Here is an 18935-nt window from a genome sequence, read left to right on the forward strand (position 1 = left end):
GTCTGTGTAACCGCTCAGCTATAGTAATGTTATCTATTTGCTTTTCTTTCCAAAGATACTATGTTGCAGAAGGTGTCAGAATCTACTCCCAGCAGAGCTGGAAAATGGCTGTTGGGACAGAAGGGAAGCTCTTGGTGGAAAAGTATATTATGCAAATTGTGAGGGCACATAAGTTTTGTTTTGTAAAAATTAATATTTTGTCATGTTTGGAATGATCAGCTACAGAGAACACATAAAAAACTATGTACTTATTGACTAGTTTTTATTAACTTAAAGGTGTATTAAATATTAAAATATTTTGGTCAGGTGGAATTTTACATCAGTCAGACAAAAGCTGACAATCATGCTGTCAGGGAAGCATCTTGTGCATGCATTGCAGAACTAGGAACTAAGGTCAGTAGCCAGTTAGTCATACAACAATTATCAACAAAAAGTGGACTGTTATGCATGTACTTGCACATACTTCTGAGTGTTTTGGTGGTATACTGCACTATTACACGGACCCTCCTTCCCAAATGTTATTGCATTTTGTATGGAAAAGAACCTTTTTTTAGAATCACTTATTTTCACTTTCAATTTCCTGTATGTGGCCATCTTGAAGATTATTATTGTGACATGTTATGGTTGTCCCATCGTTCTGACACATGAAAACACAGGATAACTGCAAAATGTTGCAGAACATGTAAATCGTTATATTAAAGATAATTTTATAGGCTCCTGGGAAATTTGAAAAAAAAAATGAACGATTTTGAAAATCTTTGGTTCCGATACAAAAGCACCCTGTGAGCAGAGCCTCCTTTTGTCTTTTTCTTTACTCAGGAGGAGAAAAGTAGGCTCTGCCCGAATCGCGTCAACTCTTTGAAGCTGCCGCAGCCGGAACTTCTGGACTGGTCAATCTTGTTTTCTCTCGTCAAACCCGTTTTTCCAGTGCGCGGGTCCGTTTATTAACAAACCGATGGTTATAATTGAGCCCACTGTACCATGAAAAACCAAGATGGCGGCGAGATCTGGCATATTAGGCTTGGGTTTGAGACTGTATCCTGGCAACATGCAGCGCATATTCAATAAAGATCTTACTCGATTCATACAGAGCCTTTCTCGAGAACGCCAAAATCGAGCAAGCAAAAGAAAGGCTCTGCTAGCAGGGTGATACAAAGGCTTCCTTAATTAAAAAGAATTTTGGAAGAAATTTGATTGTGACGATTATTTCCTGTTCTTTAGAAGTTTCATTTTGTTGGAGTGGATCTTTACTCAAAATCTGTTAACTAGTTATGCATTTTATGTTAGGGAATAAGTCATTTTGGTCGTAATTAATAATTATTACTGATAGGTGGTACTGGTACGTGGTGTATTTACATGTGCATAAAACACTTGTAAAGTACATTGTATTCAAGGACACAGTGTTTTTTGCATTCAAAATACCACAGGTGAATCCAGATAGCCTGCGACCCCATGTATCAGATCTTCTTCGTGCACTGATTTGTTGTTTTAAAGATGATAGCTGGCCTGTCAGAGATGGTGAGTATTTTTTTTATGTGAAGTTTTCACAAACATGGTATATCCGTCATGTCATAAAGGTCTTGCTTTCACCACTTGGCGTACATTGGATTGCAATCATTGTACTTGTATCTTCTTTTTCTTGAGTATGAGGTTTTGTTTCCTTCCTAGCTGCCTGTGTGGCCTGTGGGAATTTTGTACTTTGTTTTCCTCAGGAAAGCAGGTAATTTTACAAGGACAGTTAATCCCAGCAATAATAATAATAATAATAATAATAATAATAATAATAATTGTGGTAAATGCAATGAACTCAAGAGCTGTCTCAATAATCAGATATAGTGCAGGAATTGTCGAGTGGACTAAATGAACTGAGGAAATTGGATCACAAAACCAGGAAGTTGCTGACAATAAACAGAGCCTTCCATCCGCAAGCCGACCTAGATAGACTGTATCTGAATAGAGCAGCGGGAGGGCGTGGATTATTAAGTGTAGAAGACTGTGTGAACATTGAAGTGGGCAGTCTGTTTAGATACACTGGAGAAAGTAAGGAAAGGTTACTTCGTTTCGTAAGATTTTGGAGGAGGGGCCTACAAAAATAGAAGTGTCTGAAGACAGATTATGTCTAAATACAAGAACAAAGCATTACATGGGCAATTTGAGATAGCTACAGAACAAGTAAGGGACCCAGAATCCTAGGGGTGGTTAAAAAGGGGAATACTAAAAAAAGAAACTGAAGGACTGCTAACCGCTGCACAAGACCAAGCATCACGGACAAATAGCATTAAAAACAGGATTGATAAAGAGGATGTGTCTCCGATGTGTCGGTTATGTAGAGAACGAGAAGAGACCGTAAGTCATATCGTAGTGGAATGTAAGAAATTGGCGCAAAGAGAGTATAAAATGTGGCGACATGATAAGGTAGGCCAAGTTATCCATTGGAAACTCTGTCAGAAATTCAACATCCCATGCAAAGACAAGTGGTATGATCATGATCCTGAAGGAGGTATAGAAAACGATCAAGTAAAGGTGTTATGGGACTTCCGAATTCAAACAGACCATCAAATTGAGCATAATAGACCTGATGTAGTTGTTCTTGATAAGATAGAAAGATCATGTTATGTGATAGATGTGGCGTGCCCTTTTGATACAAGAGTGCTGGGAAAAGAACAAGAGAAAATGGAAAAATACCAAGAATTAAAAAGAGAGATTGGGAAAATCTGGAGCTGCCAAAAAGTAATTGTCGTACCAATTGTCATTGGTGCACTAGGGACGTTCAGCAAAAATTTGAAAACACCGTTGAAGAAAATTGGACTAGATTGCACGGTATTACTACAAAAAGCCTCCTTGTTGGGAGCGGCAAGAATCTTGAGAAGAACACTAGACACCTAAGGCCATAGGTCGTGGCTTGATGCCTAGTTTACAAACCATGTTAACAACATATCTTGTAAATGAACGAAATAATAATAATAATAATAATAATAATAATAATAATAATAATAATAATAATAATAATAATAATAATGTAGGGATGGCACAGTGGTGAGAGCACTCGCCTCCCACCAATGTGGCCCGGGTTCGATTCCTCGACTCGGTGTCATATGTGGGTTGAGTTTGTTGGTTCTCTACTCTGCACCAAGAGGTTTTCTCCGGGTACTCTGGTTTCCCCTCTCCTCAAAAACCAACATTCGACTTGATTTGCGTTGATTGTTAATTTCACTTTACAGTGTCCCCAATTAGTGCTCCAGCGCTAAATCGACTAGACACTTCAATATAGTTCCTTTCCTTTCCTTTTATTATAATAATAATAATAATAATAATTATTATTATTATTATTATACCAGGGCCATAAAGTGGCCAATCAGTAATTGAAATTATATTTAAACAAACAAAGTGAGAAATGTGTGGTTCGAAGGACAGAAAATAGGCGGCACTCTACCAGATGTCTTCTCCCATATTTAAAACAGAGTTTGTCATATCATTAAATTAGACCGTTTACTAATGGATAAGTTATACTATACTGTAAATCATCAATAGTTGCTGATGATTACAAAAAGTGCCAACAATTCCTTTTTTTCTGTGTTCCTTTTAGTTCTAGTATGGATGAATTATACCCTCTATTTTTTGAGAATCTATCTGACAGTATTCCTTCAGTCCGACAAGGTGCTGCAGTGTCACTTGGCAATGTAGTTAAAGCTTACGGTGAGTTGAAAAAAAGCACAAGTCTCAAAAGTAATAGTGATTTCTAAAGAAACTTGGTTGCCTTGTTGGTGAGTTTACATTGTGCAATCACATCTAAATAGTTAAATATTACTGTATCATTTTACAATCTTCGGATAGATTTGTGGGTTAAAGAACAGGCTGGGATAGCAAATTTGAAAATCTTATGACATTTTGTGCAATCTTTCTCCTCAGGTGAAAGTGCTCTGACTGTTGTCATGGAGAAAGCAAGAGAGGGCTTAAAGGGAATTGATAAGCAAGAGGCCACTTCAGAGAAGTAGGTTACCGGTACATCGTGTATTGTGAGCTGAGTTTTATTGTCTTTTTATGGCTGTTTTCTTTTCTTCACTGTTGCGCATGCAATATCATTCCCTCAAAAATTTTAAACCCCTGACTTCTCTGTGACTGGCCAATCGCTCTGCCCTTTCCCGTGCTATAAAGTTTGACTGACAGGCAGGTTATTATTTGGCCATTCAACGAGAAAGCATGTGTTTTAAATTAAAGGGGCTGTGTCATGGTGGTGCAATCGATTTTATGTAGTTTAACCAACTACTTGCTTAATGCAACTCAATGCTAACCCGGGGCGCCTTATTTGCGAGTGCGGGCGACCTAACTTATCACAAGGTGATTCATCCTCACTTTTACTTAATAAACTCTGGGCTCTTGAAAAAAAAATTAATGACTCGGGATACTAACTTTTAATGTTGGAAGCCCAAAGGGCTCCAGAAAAATTTTCTTAGGCAGCAGCCTTGACCCAGATACTAGTTTTAAACGTTCACAATTCAAAGCTTCAAGACAAAAAATGTCTATCTCAGATAATTGGAGTTTCAAATAACAGAGAGAAACTTCAAACAGTTGGGCCAAACAATTTTCAAAAACCCCAATTGCAATCCATTTAAATCTTCAATTTTGCCCATCCCTGCCTCATTTTCTATTTGGTGTTCTGTTCAAACCTTCCTGCAATGTTTTAAGTAATAATAAATATTATGTTTTGGTTGATTAATTTGGTTTCCAGTGTCCAGTCACTCAATTTGACTTAAGTCTATGACACAACCCCTTAAAAGTTAGTACATTTATGTACTTTGTATCAGACTTCTACAGTAATAATGCCTAACTGGGAAAAGGTCCATTTCACAGCAGAGGTCTAGCCACAGTAAAGTAAAACAAAAGAAGTGACTGGTACAAGACTCCACTAGCTACTGTAGTTTTTTCAATCAAGCGTATGTTAGTGCATACAGTTTCTTTTCGGTACATGTACATGTATGGTTTTTATTAGCTTTAAATTTGTTCTCATTTTAGGTATACAGGAATTCAGAAGGGTCCTGCAACTTTTGGAGTGATCAAAAGACTTAGAGACAATGATATGGAACTACATACCAATAAACAGGTCTTGAAATTATGCTTCTCAAAATTATTATTGCAGTTAACCGTTTTTATTTGTGCAGCATACCTGTCATAAACAAAAAAAAGGGTAGAAGCTCCTGCTCAAGGAGCTAGATTTGCTCTGGACTACTAGACTACCCAATGCAAATTTTAACCATTGACCAATGTACTGACATATAGTTAACAGTTTTCAAGACTGGTTTAAGTTCTGACGTTTTTTTTCAATGCTCTAAAGATTTGTCCTAATGCTTGTGGTTCGCTAATAGACATTAATCTTGAGAATTTATTATCCCGTAATCATGAATTACGTGCACGTCGCAGTCATGTTTTTAAATATAAGGACCGGACCCAATGGCCAAAATAGACACTTTTAAATTTTCTTTCTTTCCAAGAACTATTGCTGAATGGAATACCCTCCCCGGTGATGTTGTAAATTCTAGTTCTCTTTAGTTAATATTTTTAAATCGAAAATTAGTACCATTCCATTTTAATCTTTATATTTTTAATGTTAATATCTTTATCTATTGTTATTCATTTATTTTTTATATTGTACGTATTATTGACAGTTGGCGTGATACCTTTTAAGGTTTTACCGACTCTAATAAATGTAGATGTAGAATGTAGATGTAGACGCTCTAATGCTTTGGCCTAAGATAACATTTTTCGTCATCTCTGGTAGATGTACTCTTGTGGTTCGCTTGCTCCTAAAATGAAGAGAGGTGGAGGTTGCGCAGACCACTTATTCCGACGACCACCTCAACCATGGGAAAGAGCTGATGGGTGAGGAAACTAACTTTAATCCACAAAGGAAATTCTTTGCGCATTTTACATCAACAGGGCATTGTATGGTCTTCGCTCTAATTCTGAACTTTTGTTAGTACTCCTGTCGATGAAAACGAAAAAGACACTTGGTGAAAGGGCTTTCACTGCTGCTGCACCGTCATTCTGAAATAAATTGCTGAGTGCAATAAGGGAGGAGGCTAATTTCAAATGTTTCAAATTGAAGACGTTTTTATTTAGAGAAGCTTATGCTATGTATAGCTCTTGATATTCTAGACGTTTATTGACCTTTTTAACTTTTTAATGTTTTTAGCTTTGTTAACTTTGTAAATCACATTTGATGCTAACTTGCGCTATAGAAATATCAATGATTATTATTATTAATAGTTGTTGGCTGACATACATGTATCCTACCGATTGGAATACTGGAAGCTGTAATCTGTCTTTGATTACTTTATTCAAGGAAAAAAGTTGTCAACTTCTCTGACTGAAGAAGTCAACGTGTTTGTTGACTGTCATTACCGTACAGGGTACTTATTAAAACCATTGTCCAATGTTCATGTATCCAACATCAAGAATGAAAATTCATTTTGTGTACTCAAATTTACGTTATTATGAAGGCCTGCCGAAGCTGATCCAAAGGCACAATATTTGGATATTCCTGTATGTCCAAATTTTCCCTTGTGAATTTCTGGAAATCTTAGAACCAGAACAGTTAACACCTAGGTAATTGTAAGTAACCTCTGTACTCTGGCTGTGTCAGTTGTCAGTGCTCAAAAGTGCAGAGTGCTAAAATAATTTAGTAAATTATAAATTTCAATGTTTAATGATATGTATCATACTTGACCTGCAAGTACTGTATACTGTAAGAATGGCAAAAATTATTTTTTAAAAACCAATAACTAAACTACATGCATGTATAATAGAGTGTTTTCACTCATGTTGTCATCAGTAACCATGTTTTTCCACCGAAACAAAAGAAAACGTTTGCATGATAATAAAGCTCAATTCCCAGAGGATTAGTTTTGGACATCAATATGCATATGGTTCTTTTGTTTAGGGACGCCAATATGGCCACTGTGACGTGATGTGAAAACACTCAATATGTTTTTCTCTGTATCACATCTTTCTGTAGCTGCGTGGATTTAGTAGCAGAGCTGTCATCAAATGTGCAGGCACATAAAGAAGTTATTAGCGTAATCCCAGTTGTAGCAGAGGCCACCCAGTACAAACATTATACACAACATCTACATCTTATGGAAACAGTATGCGCTCAGGTAAGTGGCTCTTCTAGAGTGTACGCCCGTTGTACAGCTTTGTTTTTTGTCACTTTAGTAGCATATACAGTCGGGAAAATTTACATAAGTTTGTGCCTTTTCAATTCTTATAGCTGTCATGCTAACAAGTGTACATTACAGTGTAATTAAACACATACAAAAGATTTTGTGTGCGACTTTAATAGTGAGTATTTGCCATGATAAAAGAAGAAAATGACTGCTTGTAGTCATTTGCTTTGTCAAGAAATTCTGTAATCGATTATTAAGTTAATTCATCCGCTAATGAGATACGTCATAGCGACGACATAATGCTAAATGTAAATTCATTTGTTAGCTGTGGACCGAGCTGACTTACTGGGTAAATATCAAATTGTTTTTCATTCTTTATTATCTGTGCATTTCATAACAATGTAACTTCCTTTTAGGATTTGAGTGCAATTCTTGTATTGTCTTGCACTAAAGTTGTCATTATACATGTAAAGATGTTTGATAAAAGTGAACCAAAAATCCACAACTGACGAAACATCATTATTTGCTTAACCCTCAAAATATTGTTACAAAAATTAATATGATTTTATTATAATTATTATCTTTTATTATGCTCCCAGAATATTGTATTTCTGATTTGTCAATAATGTATGGCATTGCATAAATTGTTATAAAGTGCAATACAGAAGTTGCTTTGGAACACACAGCGATGAAATAATTTTGTAGAGTATAATAAATAAAAAATCATGTGAACTTGCTTGTACATTTTGCGATTTATGGTCAGTTATTGTGATGTTTTGAAACTTCACAAATTGCACAGTCATGGGATTTTGAACTCTTTCAAAACATTACTCCTGCCAATAAAATAAATTAATCAGGAAATGCACGAGTTCATGTTGGTATGATTTCCTATAAATATATGGTATGTTGCAAAATTCTGTTATTTGGTTTGTTTTTGTTTCTCTTATTCACAAGTTACCAGTAATAGCCAAAGGGATTGGAAAGAATCAGTTTAAACGATACTTAGAGCTGTTTATTGATTCAATATTTTACAGTTTGGTAAGTTATTTATCCATCACTTTCATAAAATAATGGTGGCCAACTTTTACTTTAATAATACTATTCATTATTTTGTATTGATTTTATGTTTAACTTAGTTTGTCCAACTGTCCTCGTTTTCAGGAGGCTAATTTGCAAACCAAACAAAACAGTAAAGTAATTATTTTGAATTGATTTTAAATTCACACCTAAAAGCGCCCCCAATCGCTGGATCGTCTTGCATCAGCAAGAGTAAAATCTTTAAAGTCTTTCTCACAGCTGGGGAATTATTACAATGTAGGAAGAAACTTGACAGCCGAAAAAAATTTCCAAAAAATGACACACCCAAAGCAGCAGCTGACCATTTCAACATACTTAATCACTCCAGCCAATTGTCTGTTGGCTTTCTTTACCAAGTTGACATAGAGAGCCAAGAAGAGATTGAGAAAGTGGCACCTTCTACCTTCAAAACAATAGATGCTTTGCATACCATGAATTTATTTCTTTATTTTTTTTTCTGTGTTCATTAGTATGCTAATACAAAAACCCCTTACAACTCCTACTTTATTGATTTGCTCTGACAAACGGCCAGTGGTCAAAACATTACCGGTAATCATCTTTCTAAAATACTACTTTTATCATGTCATTAAATTTTGACAGAACTAAAATTTGGTGCTTTTACTCAATGCAGCACCAGAGTTCCCTTATAAGAAAACCCTTTTGATTATGTGCCATCTACATTGTAAATTAAGACAAGTTCACAAAGCTACGTCCTTTTTTAATACAGGAATAAGCATCCTTTGAAAAAGTCCAAGTAAAGAACATAAAAAAATACTTTACACACAATGTTATTTAGAACTTGAAAATTATAATACAGTGCGACTGATGATTATAACACATAACAGTAATAATAATAATAATAATAATAATAATAATAATAATAATAATAATAATATTTTATTACTGATTTTGATACTTTTGCACACATTTAAAATAAAAGGAATTGGCAATTTTGCTAAGTATTATTTTACAATTCAAGAGGAAACTAATAAATGAACAAGGTTAGTTAGCTTCCAAAAATCGAACAGATCTTTTTGGAAATCAAACAACCCCTTAGTCTGGCTAATCTACAAAGCTTGGTGAACTTTGAAATTCATTTTGTGGCCGGAGAGCGATTTTAAACTCCAGCCAACTTTTAGGAATGAAAGGCAAAATTTTCAAAAAAGGGTTGATGCACTCCAAGATCTAGATGCCTTGGGTTGGAACATTTTTCTCTCTAGCACATACATATAACATTATTTCTGCACATTTTTTAAAATCAATTTTTCCCCCCAGAAAAGTGATAATGCCCTGACATCAACAGCTGCCTCAGAATGCCTCTCACAGCTTAGCAAGATGCTAGGACAATCAATCTTGAGAGGGAGGATAGAAATGCACAACCCAAGGTAATTCATGGATTAACTGTATTAAGATCTTCACTCCTGTACTGGTCTCGTAGATGTGTAAAATCTGGTATTAGATAGAGTAAAATGTATAAGTGTTGTTCTTAGAAGGGTAAACGTTAAGGTTAAGTAAATTATTGAGACTTACCGATAGTAAAGAGATTGAAAGTCTTTTGTGTTGATGGCAATAGATCTATAAGGTAATTGATTATTTCTTAGGTTTTAATTACAACAGCTGTGTGAGTAATTTATTAACAAACTCAAAGAAATCTTTGTGCAGTGACCATGTGAAAACATTAATTTTAGGTACATGAACATGTAAATAAATATTTCACAGCAATAGACTTACAGCTTACTAGCAGCTTTTTGGATACCAGTAATATAGCAGCAAGAATAGGAATGGCCTCCCAAGTGTAAACCTAGAAGCTAGAGGTTTTTGGGGCATTGCTTCTACAAGATAGCCTTAAATTGGAGAGGTGTCAAACTACTCACTAATTGCCATTCAGCAAATTTCCTATCTTAGTTCACCTTACAGTGGTTTAATCAAAGGACTATTAATTTTTTTGACAAAAAGTGCGATTTAATTTGCTTTTAAAAATACAATAGAATTTCCAATTCAGACTGTGTATGGAAATTCTATGAAAATCCCAACTTAAACTCATATAATTATACACGTTTAATAAGCATATGAAAATTAATCTTATCGTTCTGAGCCTCCTTTTTAAACAAAGATTAACTTACAATGTAGGCTATGGCTTTCAACAATCATTCTTCAGTGATTGCGAGAAACGAGAAACACTTTTAATTAAATTCTCCCTTGTCCTTACCTGGTTGACACTGTTTCGACAATGAAGAGCCTTCGTACATGTACATGTACATGCGAGGATTGGCCAAAATGGAAATGTCTTGGAATAGCGATGTTTCTCGTGACGTCACGCATTGTTATTAATATGCCAACCAGAACCTAATTGGCTGTTGAAACAATCACTTCTTTTGTTCTGTGGTTGGCAAATTTGAATATCAAAAGAAATGTGACGTCAATGTTTGTAAACAAGAAATATCGCTATAGGCTTTTCACTCTGTATAATATTTCCCTGGAGGCTCTTACTGATTTTGCTCTTGTTTGCAGTTACCTTTGTGCTTTGGATCAGGCTCTTCAAGTTGGGACTACAGCGATATAATTATAAAAACTGTGAATACTGGTACCTCTTTCTACAGAGGTCAAGAGCTGCACTCTTTTTCGTTCAATTGAGTAATGGACCAGAGAAAACAAGGTTAATAAAATATTTGAAATGCAGCAGGCTGTCTGGTAGAAGAAGTTTCACTATTTAAATTGACCAATCACATGGTGCGTACTATGTGAGAGAGAGAGAGAGTACTGTGTATGACAGTAGACTGTTCTGTCAGATAAATTATCATATAATTCATTAAATTGACTTACAATTCATAATTATGTTGTGTACTATCTAAGAGAATTAAGATCATTTTTACATCAAATATTGCACTAAAATACATGTAGTTTTTTTTTACCAAAAATGGAAGATTTAATATAAGTTTATTTCTTGCCTGTTTTGCAAGCCTGTTTGATTAAAGCCAATTGGCACTTTTCGCCTTGTTGTCTATTTCATATCTAACGTTACTATTTTTCTGTTTTACCTATTAAAATAGTACAAAGTTGCTATTAAAATAAAAATAAATAACCTCATTATACAAAAAGTGCGTACAGTAAGCGGCATATTTTACATTGTAATAAGCTATTCTTAAAAGAACCGTACGCAGTGTGAAAAATAATGAAATAGACAATTTAAATTTATCATTTTTACTCTGTCTAACGCCAGACGATTTTACTCGTCAATGGGGAACCCTAGGGAGTCAATAGGTTAAACTTCTTAAGTGTGTGCTGAAGTTGAATCCTTAAACACACACTCAAAACGAGGGCATAGCCCTGGCAAGCATTTCATAATTATTGTCATAACTGTAAAACTAGAAAGAAAAAAAGTAACTGAAAGCTACACAGGAGTACCCCCTTAGGACTCCTAGAAGTGACACTAAATAGATTTTACTGTTTCTAACGCCAGACGATTTTACTTGACAAAGGGGGGAAGTTCAGAAGTCAATGAGTTGATGCACTAATTGAATTGTTTTTAAAATATGGTACTATATTCAAATGCAAACAAATGTTAACTTTAGCAACAATCAAAATAGCTGAGCATGAATATGACTTTTTGGAAATGTTTCTTTTCTGCAATATTAACCCCTTTCACCCTGAACCTGCATTAAATCGTCTGGGCCCGCTTGTTCGAAAGCCGATTAACTTAATCCAGGATTAGGGTTCATTCATTGATTTTGCTTCATATTTTCAACTTTTTGGTGATAGTTTCTTTGGCTTATTTTTGTTTCTCAAAATTGACTTCTTCTAATGTTTTGCCGAATATCAGCGTTGAACAACATTTGGGAGTAGAGAAATAAACTCATTGGTTAACTGTTAATCTGGGATTAGCGTTAATCGGCTTTTGAACAACCGGGCCCTGGAGTTAGAAAGAGAGAAATCTTTGAGTCTCATTCTAAGGAGGAAATGGGTTTAATAAATATTCAGAGTCTGCATGGCAATTACTACAGTCATGTAGTATTAACAACCCCGAATTGACCTGAGTCTGTAAAAACAATATTAGCTCTCTTTTTTCTTTCTCACCTTAACATTTATATTTGAGTGACCTAAAATTTTTGATACATATAGGATGTGTTCTATCAGAAAAAGATGCTGTTTTAACAAATTATTTTGAGCTGCAATACACCTTATTCCAAAATGGCCCTCATTTAAGTATTCTTTTGTTTGCTTGCAACCTACAAACTACTGTAGTTCTTGTTGCCTCATTCTTAAACTTTAAATTCAAAAGAATATTTAACATTATTGAATGAGGCAACAAGGGCTAATTTGCAAGCAAACAAAAGAATACTAATCATGGCCACTTTGGAAGGCATAAGGTCTACGCAGCCAAGTAATATGGTACTGTTATCTGTATCGTTAGTGGCTACAATTCTGAAGGTTTAGAAATGAAAAGTGCTGCAACTATTAAAAAACAAAAGAAATGAAATTTAAATTAAAAAGAGTAATGTAACTCATTGACTCCTGAACCCCCCCTGACTGATTATTAAAATTGCCTGGTGTTAGACAGAGTAAAATCTATAAAGTCTCACTCCTGAGATTGATGTCAATGGGTTAACCCATTGACTCCCAGGGGTTGCCATTGACTCCCAGGGGTTCCCATTGACTCCCAGGGCTAACCCACTGACTCCCAGGGGTTCCCCATTGATGAGTAAAATCGTCTGGCGTTTGCACGAGTAAAATACTGGCCGGTTTGGACATCAATGGGTTAAAGAAGGCCTAATTTTTGAGTGGAGGTAGAGGCTGTAAAGTACATGTAAAAAACAAAATGTTATTAATTAAAATCTGAAATTTCAAAATTATTTTACAACTGTGATAGTTTGAAGTAAAAACTAACGGTAAAAAGATGCGACTATTGACCGAACTTTGGTCATTATCAAGCTAAAAGTGAGGATAAAAATTTTTTGCATATTGAGTATAAATATAAAACAAAGAAGTAAAAGCAATAATGTATAGTATGAAAATGTAAAAAAGGGGTGTTAAAAAACATGGAAGAATAACATAATTAGAAATGATTAAAAAACTTTTGCACAAATTGAGTCTGACTGTACATTAAGACTTGGTCTCAGTTCATTAATAACAAACATTTCATAAATGAGACAGTCAAACTTGTTCTTGCACTTTCTTAAGATGGTAAAATTCTTGGTAAGATCATTGGACCCATAAGAATGTTTCACATGGAGATGTCTTCCAATAGAGGAAGACGCATTCTTGTGCTCGTCTACGCATTGATGCAAATGCCGCCGCGTGTAACCAACATAACCTGCATCACACAGGTCACATTTAAATCGATAAACAAGGGATTGTTGGTTGACAATAGACAGCTTAACTTTGCGCAGTTTCAGATTCAGTATTCAGAATGTGCCTCAGGAAGAAACTGTGTGAAGTCAAGCCGTCTAGTGTCAACCAAAAATCCCTTGCTTATCAATTTAAATGTGACCTATGTGATGTTTTGGTCGAAACGCCGCGCCTTTTTACCATTAGTTTGTACTTTAAATTGTTTTAAGAAACCTTTACATTATAAGAATGGTGATAGTAAATATGAAATTTTCCTAATAATTATATTATAATAGATTTAGCCAGGCCTAAAGCAGAGCGCCTGGATTATTTATTCTTACAATAACTTAAAGTGGCTTGAGCCTGTGATCCAATTGAAACCAAGTACACTGTACCTGGTCAGCGGCCAATTAAAAAAAAAAAAAAAAAAAAACAGCTGACCCCAATAAGCTCTTAACTTGAGCCCACCATATGGTCATGCGATACTGGTCAGTGGATACCTTGGTTTGACGGGCGTCAATTGACCATAACCTGGATGTCAATTATCAAAGAAACTGATGTCTGCTGTAAACTAGTTGGAGTATGGCCACCTCGATGAGTCCACAATAATTATGGTCACATGATACTCGTCACAATGGCATACATGGATGGGTGGACATATGTACAGTCATACGGTGGCCAAAACTAAATTCTCTCGCACAGATGGGTTACTAGATTTTCTTAGCCACGGTGCTCTGAATGCGCGCCTTTGGCACGCGGAGCTCCGCTATAAGATTATTATTATAGTTCAAAGCAAAAGTGAGCAACTTGTGAAGCAACTTGAGCCTGGAAAAAAAATCATGACCCTCAATTGCACAACCATGCATTTGAGTCCCATTCAAGCCTGCAGTTTTTCCTGAGCCTTCTCTGCACTGCTCAAGTTGCATCACAAAACTGCAAGCGTCACTTTCACTTCAGATGTGTAAACAAGTGCCCCTAATTGGTTGCATGCAGATCTCAAAGTGTTCACTTGCTCTTCTTCTCAACTTCAACATCACTTGTGTCTCAGGATACATACATGTACACCTTATTAAATGGTTTAATATAATAATATGTTTGGATATTTTGCGAGTTGTGTAGTATTTTTCCAAGCACCGAAAGGGAGAGGAAAAACACCAGCAATAAACAAAATGTCTGCATGTATTATTATGTGAAACCATTCTAATAAGGGATTTATTATTCCACTATTGTGCCATTTTCTAGTATTTTGGTTTCTTTCTATCTGCACTGATGCAGAATGGTATTGATTGCATAATAAGGCATCACTGTGCGAATGACGAAAACAACACAGATGAGACCATCTCAATGTCCGTTATTTGATTGAATAAATGAAAATTCTTAATGACGAATGATAAGCAATAACAAACTAAATTCTCAGGCTTTGCATTGTGTTGAAAACAATTTCTTTCATTGAAAAACTTCCATTCCGTCCGTATTTGCTCTGTTCTTAACCAGTCAATCTGGGACACTACAGTGTATTACTGTCTCATACGGTACTTTGCGCATTCTCTTGACCAAATGGCAAAATGGTGTAATGGTGGAATAATAAAGACAAATGAATTAACATCAACAAGTGTCCCAAATGTTGCTCCTCAAGTAAAGATAAATACCTGCATTAATTTTACCCTAAGCTAAATATACACATGACTGGGTTTTACCCTAAAATTCTAACTTGAAGTAACCATCATCACCAATTTGAACACACATAGCAATATCACCAGCTGAAATGAAATGTGTGAAATATGTATCGAACACTGAGAGCATGTGACTGCGGATATCTTGGGAATTGGTTGAGAGTTCTCTGGAGCTGGTATTACATCTGCAGCACATGTGATCCCACTACCATGGCACACTACTTCACAGGAAGGGCATACGAGTCCTCCTCGATACTCCCAGCCATTAGCTTCTACCAAAACCTTAATGTGTTGTCCTTCATGAAAACAATTGAATTTATAGCCGAAAACTAATACTTTAAGGGAGTTGTGCTCGCACATGTACCTATAGCAACCACCTCCCCAGTTTGATGCTGTGTAGCGTACACCACATTTTCTCCTTGTCCACTGCATTGTTTGCTCAATACAAGCTGAACTGTTGCTGTAAATTTCTAAAGCTAAGTTCTTGTCTTGTTCCAAATTATTGTGATGAGAGACACATGAAGATGACCTCAAACCTTTGCCCTCTTTTGTCCAGGTAAAGCCTTGATAGAATGGACAATAATCTGCGAGAGCAACTGTTCCTCCATACTGTCCCTCATTTCCATCTGCCCCAGGAATATAACCACTTAAAAAATTCTGATACTCTATAGGGAGACTTGCTCCATACTTGACTAAGTTACATTTTGCAACAGACCTACTGTCGACTGAACAGCCTGTTCTTCCATCAGAAGATTCTGCAGTAATGTTGCAGAAAGGTGCAATGCTTTGATCAGCATCTCTTTGTGCTTTTATCCATGCGCCACAACTGTTTTTAGCAAAGAGGCAACCCAAGTTCTTACCCCACAGTAATGGTTCTGCCATCTCATAGTTTACTTTATACCAACCTGTGTCCTCCATAAGAGCCAGTGTCAGCCTGGAGAACACAGAGTACTGTGTGAATATGCCAGTCATACCTTCATTTCCAAATATACGTTTTTCCCAGTGTGCAAGCTTGGTTCCTTTCCCTCCTTGATTTTCAAGCTCAGCTCCCTCTAATGATGAACAGTTGAAGTGTTTTTGTGCCTCTTCCTTGACTCTGGGTGTTGCCATTACATGAATGGGATGGGAGACTGTTCCAGACCTTGTTAGCCAATTCTCTCGGGTAACAACTTTAACAGTCTGTTAGAAAAGAAAAAAGTTTACAAATGCATGTATACCACTCAGCTGATTTCAATAAGCGTCACTACTGTCTCAGAATACAGACAATTAATGCTGTAAGGTGAACTCCAAATGTTGCTCCTCAAGTAAGGATAAACTGCTGCGTTTTACCCTGACCTAAAAATAACGCTAACCTTTACCCAAACCTTATTGTTGGAAATAGGTGGCAAATGCTTAGACTTAAAGGAAACTTCGTTTTGGAAGTCAAAATTGGGTGTGCATCTACAATTTAGGGTCAATCCTAAACATACATGGTATAATTAAATTAAAATTACACGTAACTAAATTAAAATTACATGTAACTAAATTGGCTTCACCTTCCTCAGCTCAAACATCTGCAACCTTAAATTTTGAAACAGCTTTGCACAGTAAGTTGACACAAGAAATCTGATGCATATTATGATGTGGTTCAATTGTTTCATGGTTTAAAATTTTTCAAATCAGTTCAATGAACCATGAAAAAATATTGAACCACAGCAGAAACCTAGAACTAAGCCTAAATCGTCTGTTCCCCTTTAGGGGTCACTTCATTAAATTACATGACTGTATTAACCAGGTGAAGGAAACTTTCAAACTTGGCTAACTGTAAGCTAATAACTTTATTCTGGGTTTTCTCCAAATCCAAGCAATTTCAAGGTTGCTGCCTAATGGTCGCCCGGGGCGCCTTATTTGCGAGCGCGGGCGACCACATTTCTGAACAAGTAGCCTGAACAAGCGTCTTACTTGATTCATCCTCACTCTCTTGTAAATATGATCCCAGCTGGAATTAATTAATTCTGGGCTCTTGAAAAAATGACTGGGCCACTAACTATTAATGTTGGAAGCCCGAAGGGCTCCCGGACAATTTTCTTAGGCAGCAACCTTGAATTCTACATGTAGTTTTATTTTCAAAAGTCACATCACACTGTCTATCACCTCAGCAAACTTTTCAACCCTAACCCTAACACCACCCCCCCCCCTCCCTTTGGGATTTTCAAGTCCGTCAATTGGTGAGGGGCGGGGGGGGGGGGGGGGGTGCACATAATAAATGGAGTGGCCCTATGCATGCATTTAGATCAGACATCTAAAATCAACCACACTGATGAGAGAAAGATAATGACAAATGGCTTGGAAAGGAGAAAACCCAATTCACCTCTGCACTCCACTCGTAAAGTTTTTGGGAAATAACATATCTCGGCAGTCCATTTCCAAGACGAGGGGTTAATGGATCACCCCTAGTGTTCCTGAAGAAGGCAAACATGGAAGGCGAAAACCCCAGAGCGTGAAAGATCTCATGCTTTATCGTGGCAAGAACATCGTTGTAGCTAGTTCTGAGTTCTCTTGCAGTGACCTTGTCTGGGCAAATGTTTATAAACCCAACAACAGGGCGATCTAAGCCACTCTCCTGTTGACAGGCCGCAGCATACGCCAAAGTCTTAGTATTGTTACAGTTTGTATTGGCCAGTGCAGTAACGTAGAGAACAAAGTCCGTATCATCATGTCCTCTGCCCGCAGCAAATCTAGGCCTTGTGTCGTTTCCACAATTTCTCTGATCCTCGTCGCATAGTCTACACTGATCCAAATCGTGTGCTGGTATCTCGATGGGGCCGCAAAGAAATCTCGTCTCATTACATCCATTTCGACAGAATCGAACTCTTCCAGGGCCCTTTCCGTCGCTGCTTTTCAAAAAGAAATTATTGTCGAGACATTTCCTCTGAAGAAGAATCTTTGGGACCGTTTTACGAACCTTTAACGTTTGACTAAAGTATTCACGAGCGTTTTGTAAAACATCTTTTATTCTGTATGGGTCTTCCAATCTGCTGATATTTAGAAAATCCAGCGATATTCTCAAAGGCTGGTCAATGCTGCGCCGCCTAATGACGTGAGTTGGCTCCAAATGAACATGACGTACCATTTCATCGTATTCGTGGAGGAAGTAACTCGACAGAGAACTAAATGAGACCAAATCTAACAGAAGTGCAGATATCAGATACTCGTTGACCGCCATATTGTGGTTTTGTTGAGCAGTCGGGTTGGGACTGGGAATGGGAATGGGTTCTCTTCCCCAGAGCCCTCCGTTTCTTTTGCTCACGTTACCTGTTACCTATCCTCCGCGTAGGTACGTCATGTATGGGGAATTATTATGTACCCAATACATATTATATCATTACATACATATTATGTCCCAGAGATACATAGCGTAATCATACACAGCTATAAACAGCTATAAAGGGTTATACACAGCTATACATAGCTATATACAGCTATACAGAGCTGTACACAGACATACAGGGCTATACACATTTATACATACCTATACAGGGCTATACAGAGTTATACAGACCTATACACAGGTATACACAGCTATACATAGCTGTACACAGCTATACACAGCTATACACGGCTATACATAGCAGTACACAGCTATACAGGTATATACACAGCTATACAATACTATACACAGCTATACAGTGCTGTACACAGACATACAGGGCTATAC

At 36.6% G+C, this 18935-nt stretch overlaps 2 protein-coding genes across 2 annotated transcripts in view; one reads left to right on the forward strand and one right to left on the reverse strand.

The window, feature by feature from the left end:
• The window catches only part of LOC137984848 (uncharacterized), a 22565-nt gene extending 10612 nt beyond the window's left edge, over nt 1-11953 (forward strand). The window contains exons 7-18 of the mRNA XM_068832161.1: nt 56-158; nt 307-393; nt 1428-1518; nt 1669-1720; nt 3587-3696; nt 3910-3991; nt 5014-5101; nt 5777-5877; nt 7013-7154; nt 8118-8201; nt 9516-9625; nt 10752-11953. Coding sequence (XP_068688262.1) covers nt 56-158; nt 307-393; nt 1428-1518; nt 1669-1720; nt 3587-3696; nt 3910-3991; nt 5014-5101; nt 5777-5877; nt 7013-7154; nt 8118-8201; nt 9516-9625; nt 10752-10803 — 1102 coding nt within the window. The 3' untranslated portion in view covers nt 10804-11953. The remainder of the gene's footprint in view (nt 1-55; nt 159-306; nt 394-1427; nt 1519-1668; nt 1721-3586; nt 3697-3909; nt 3992-5013; nt 5102-5776; nt 5878-7012; nt 7155-8117; nt 8202-9515; nt 9626-10751) is intronic.
• On the reverse strand, nt 11139-18433 carry LOC137984849 (leishmanolysin-like peptidase). Its single transcript, XM_068832162.1, has 2 exons — nt 17589-18433; nt 11139-16417 (listed from the first exon to the last, which is right to left on the reverse strand). The coding sequence occupies exons 1-2, from the start codon at nt 18348-18350 to the stop codon at nt 15272-15274; spliced, it is 1908 nt and encodes a 635-aa protein (XP_068688263.1). The 5' UTR covers nt 18351-18433; the 3' UTR covers nt 11139-15271.
• Nucleotides 18434-18935: the final 502 nt, after the last annotated feature.

The sequence above is a fragment of the Montipora foliosa genome, chromosome 14 (assembly GCF_036669935.1).
Source record: "Montipora foliosa isolate CH-2021 chromosome 14, ASM3666993v2, whole genome shotgun sequence".
Lineage (NCBI taxonomy): Eukaryota > Metazoa > Cnidaria > Anthozoa > Scleractinia > Acroporidae > Montipora > Montipora foliosa.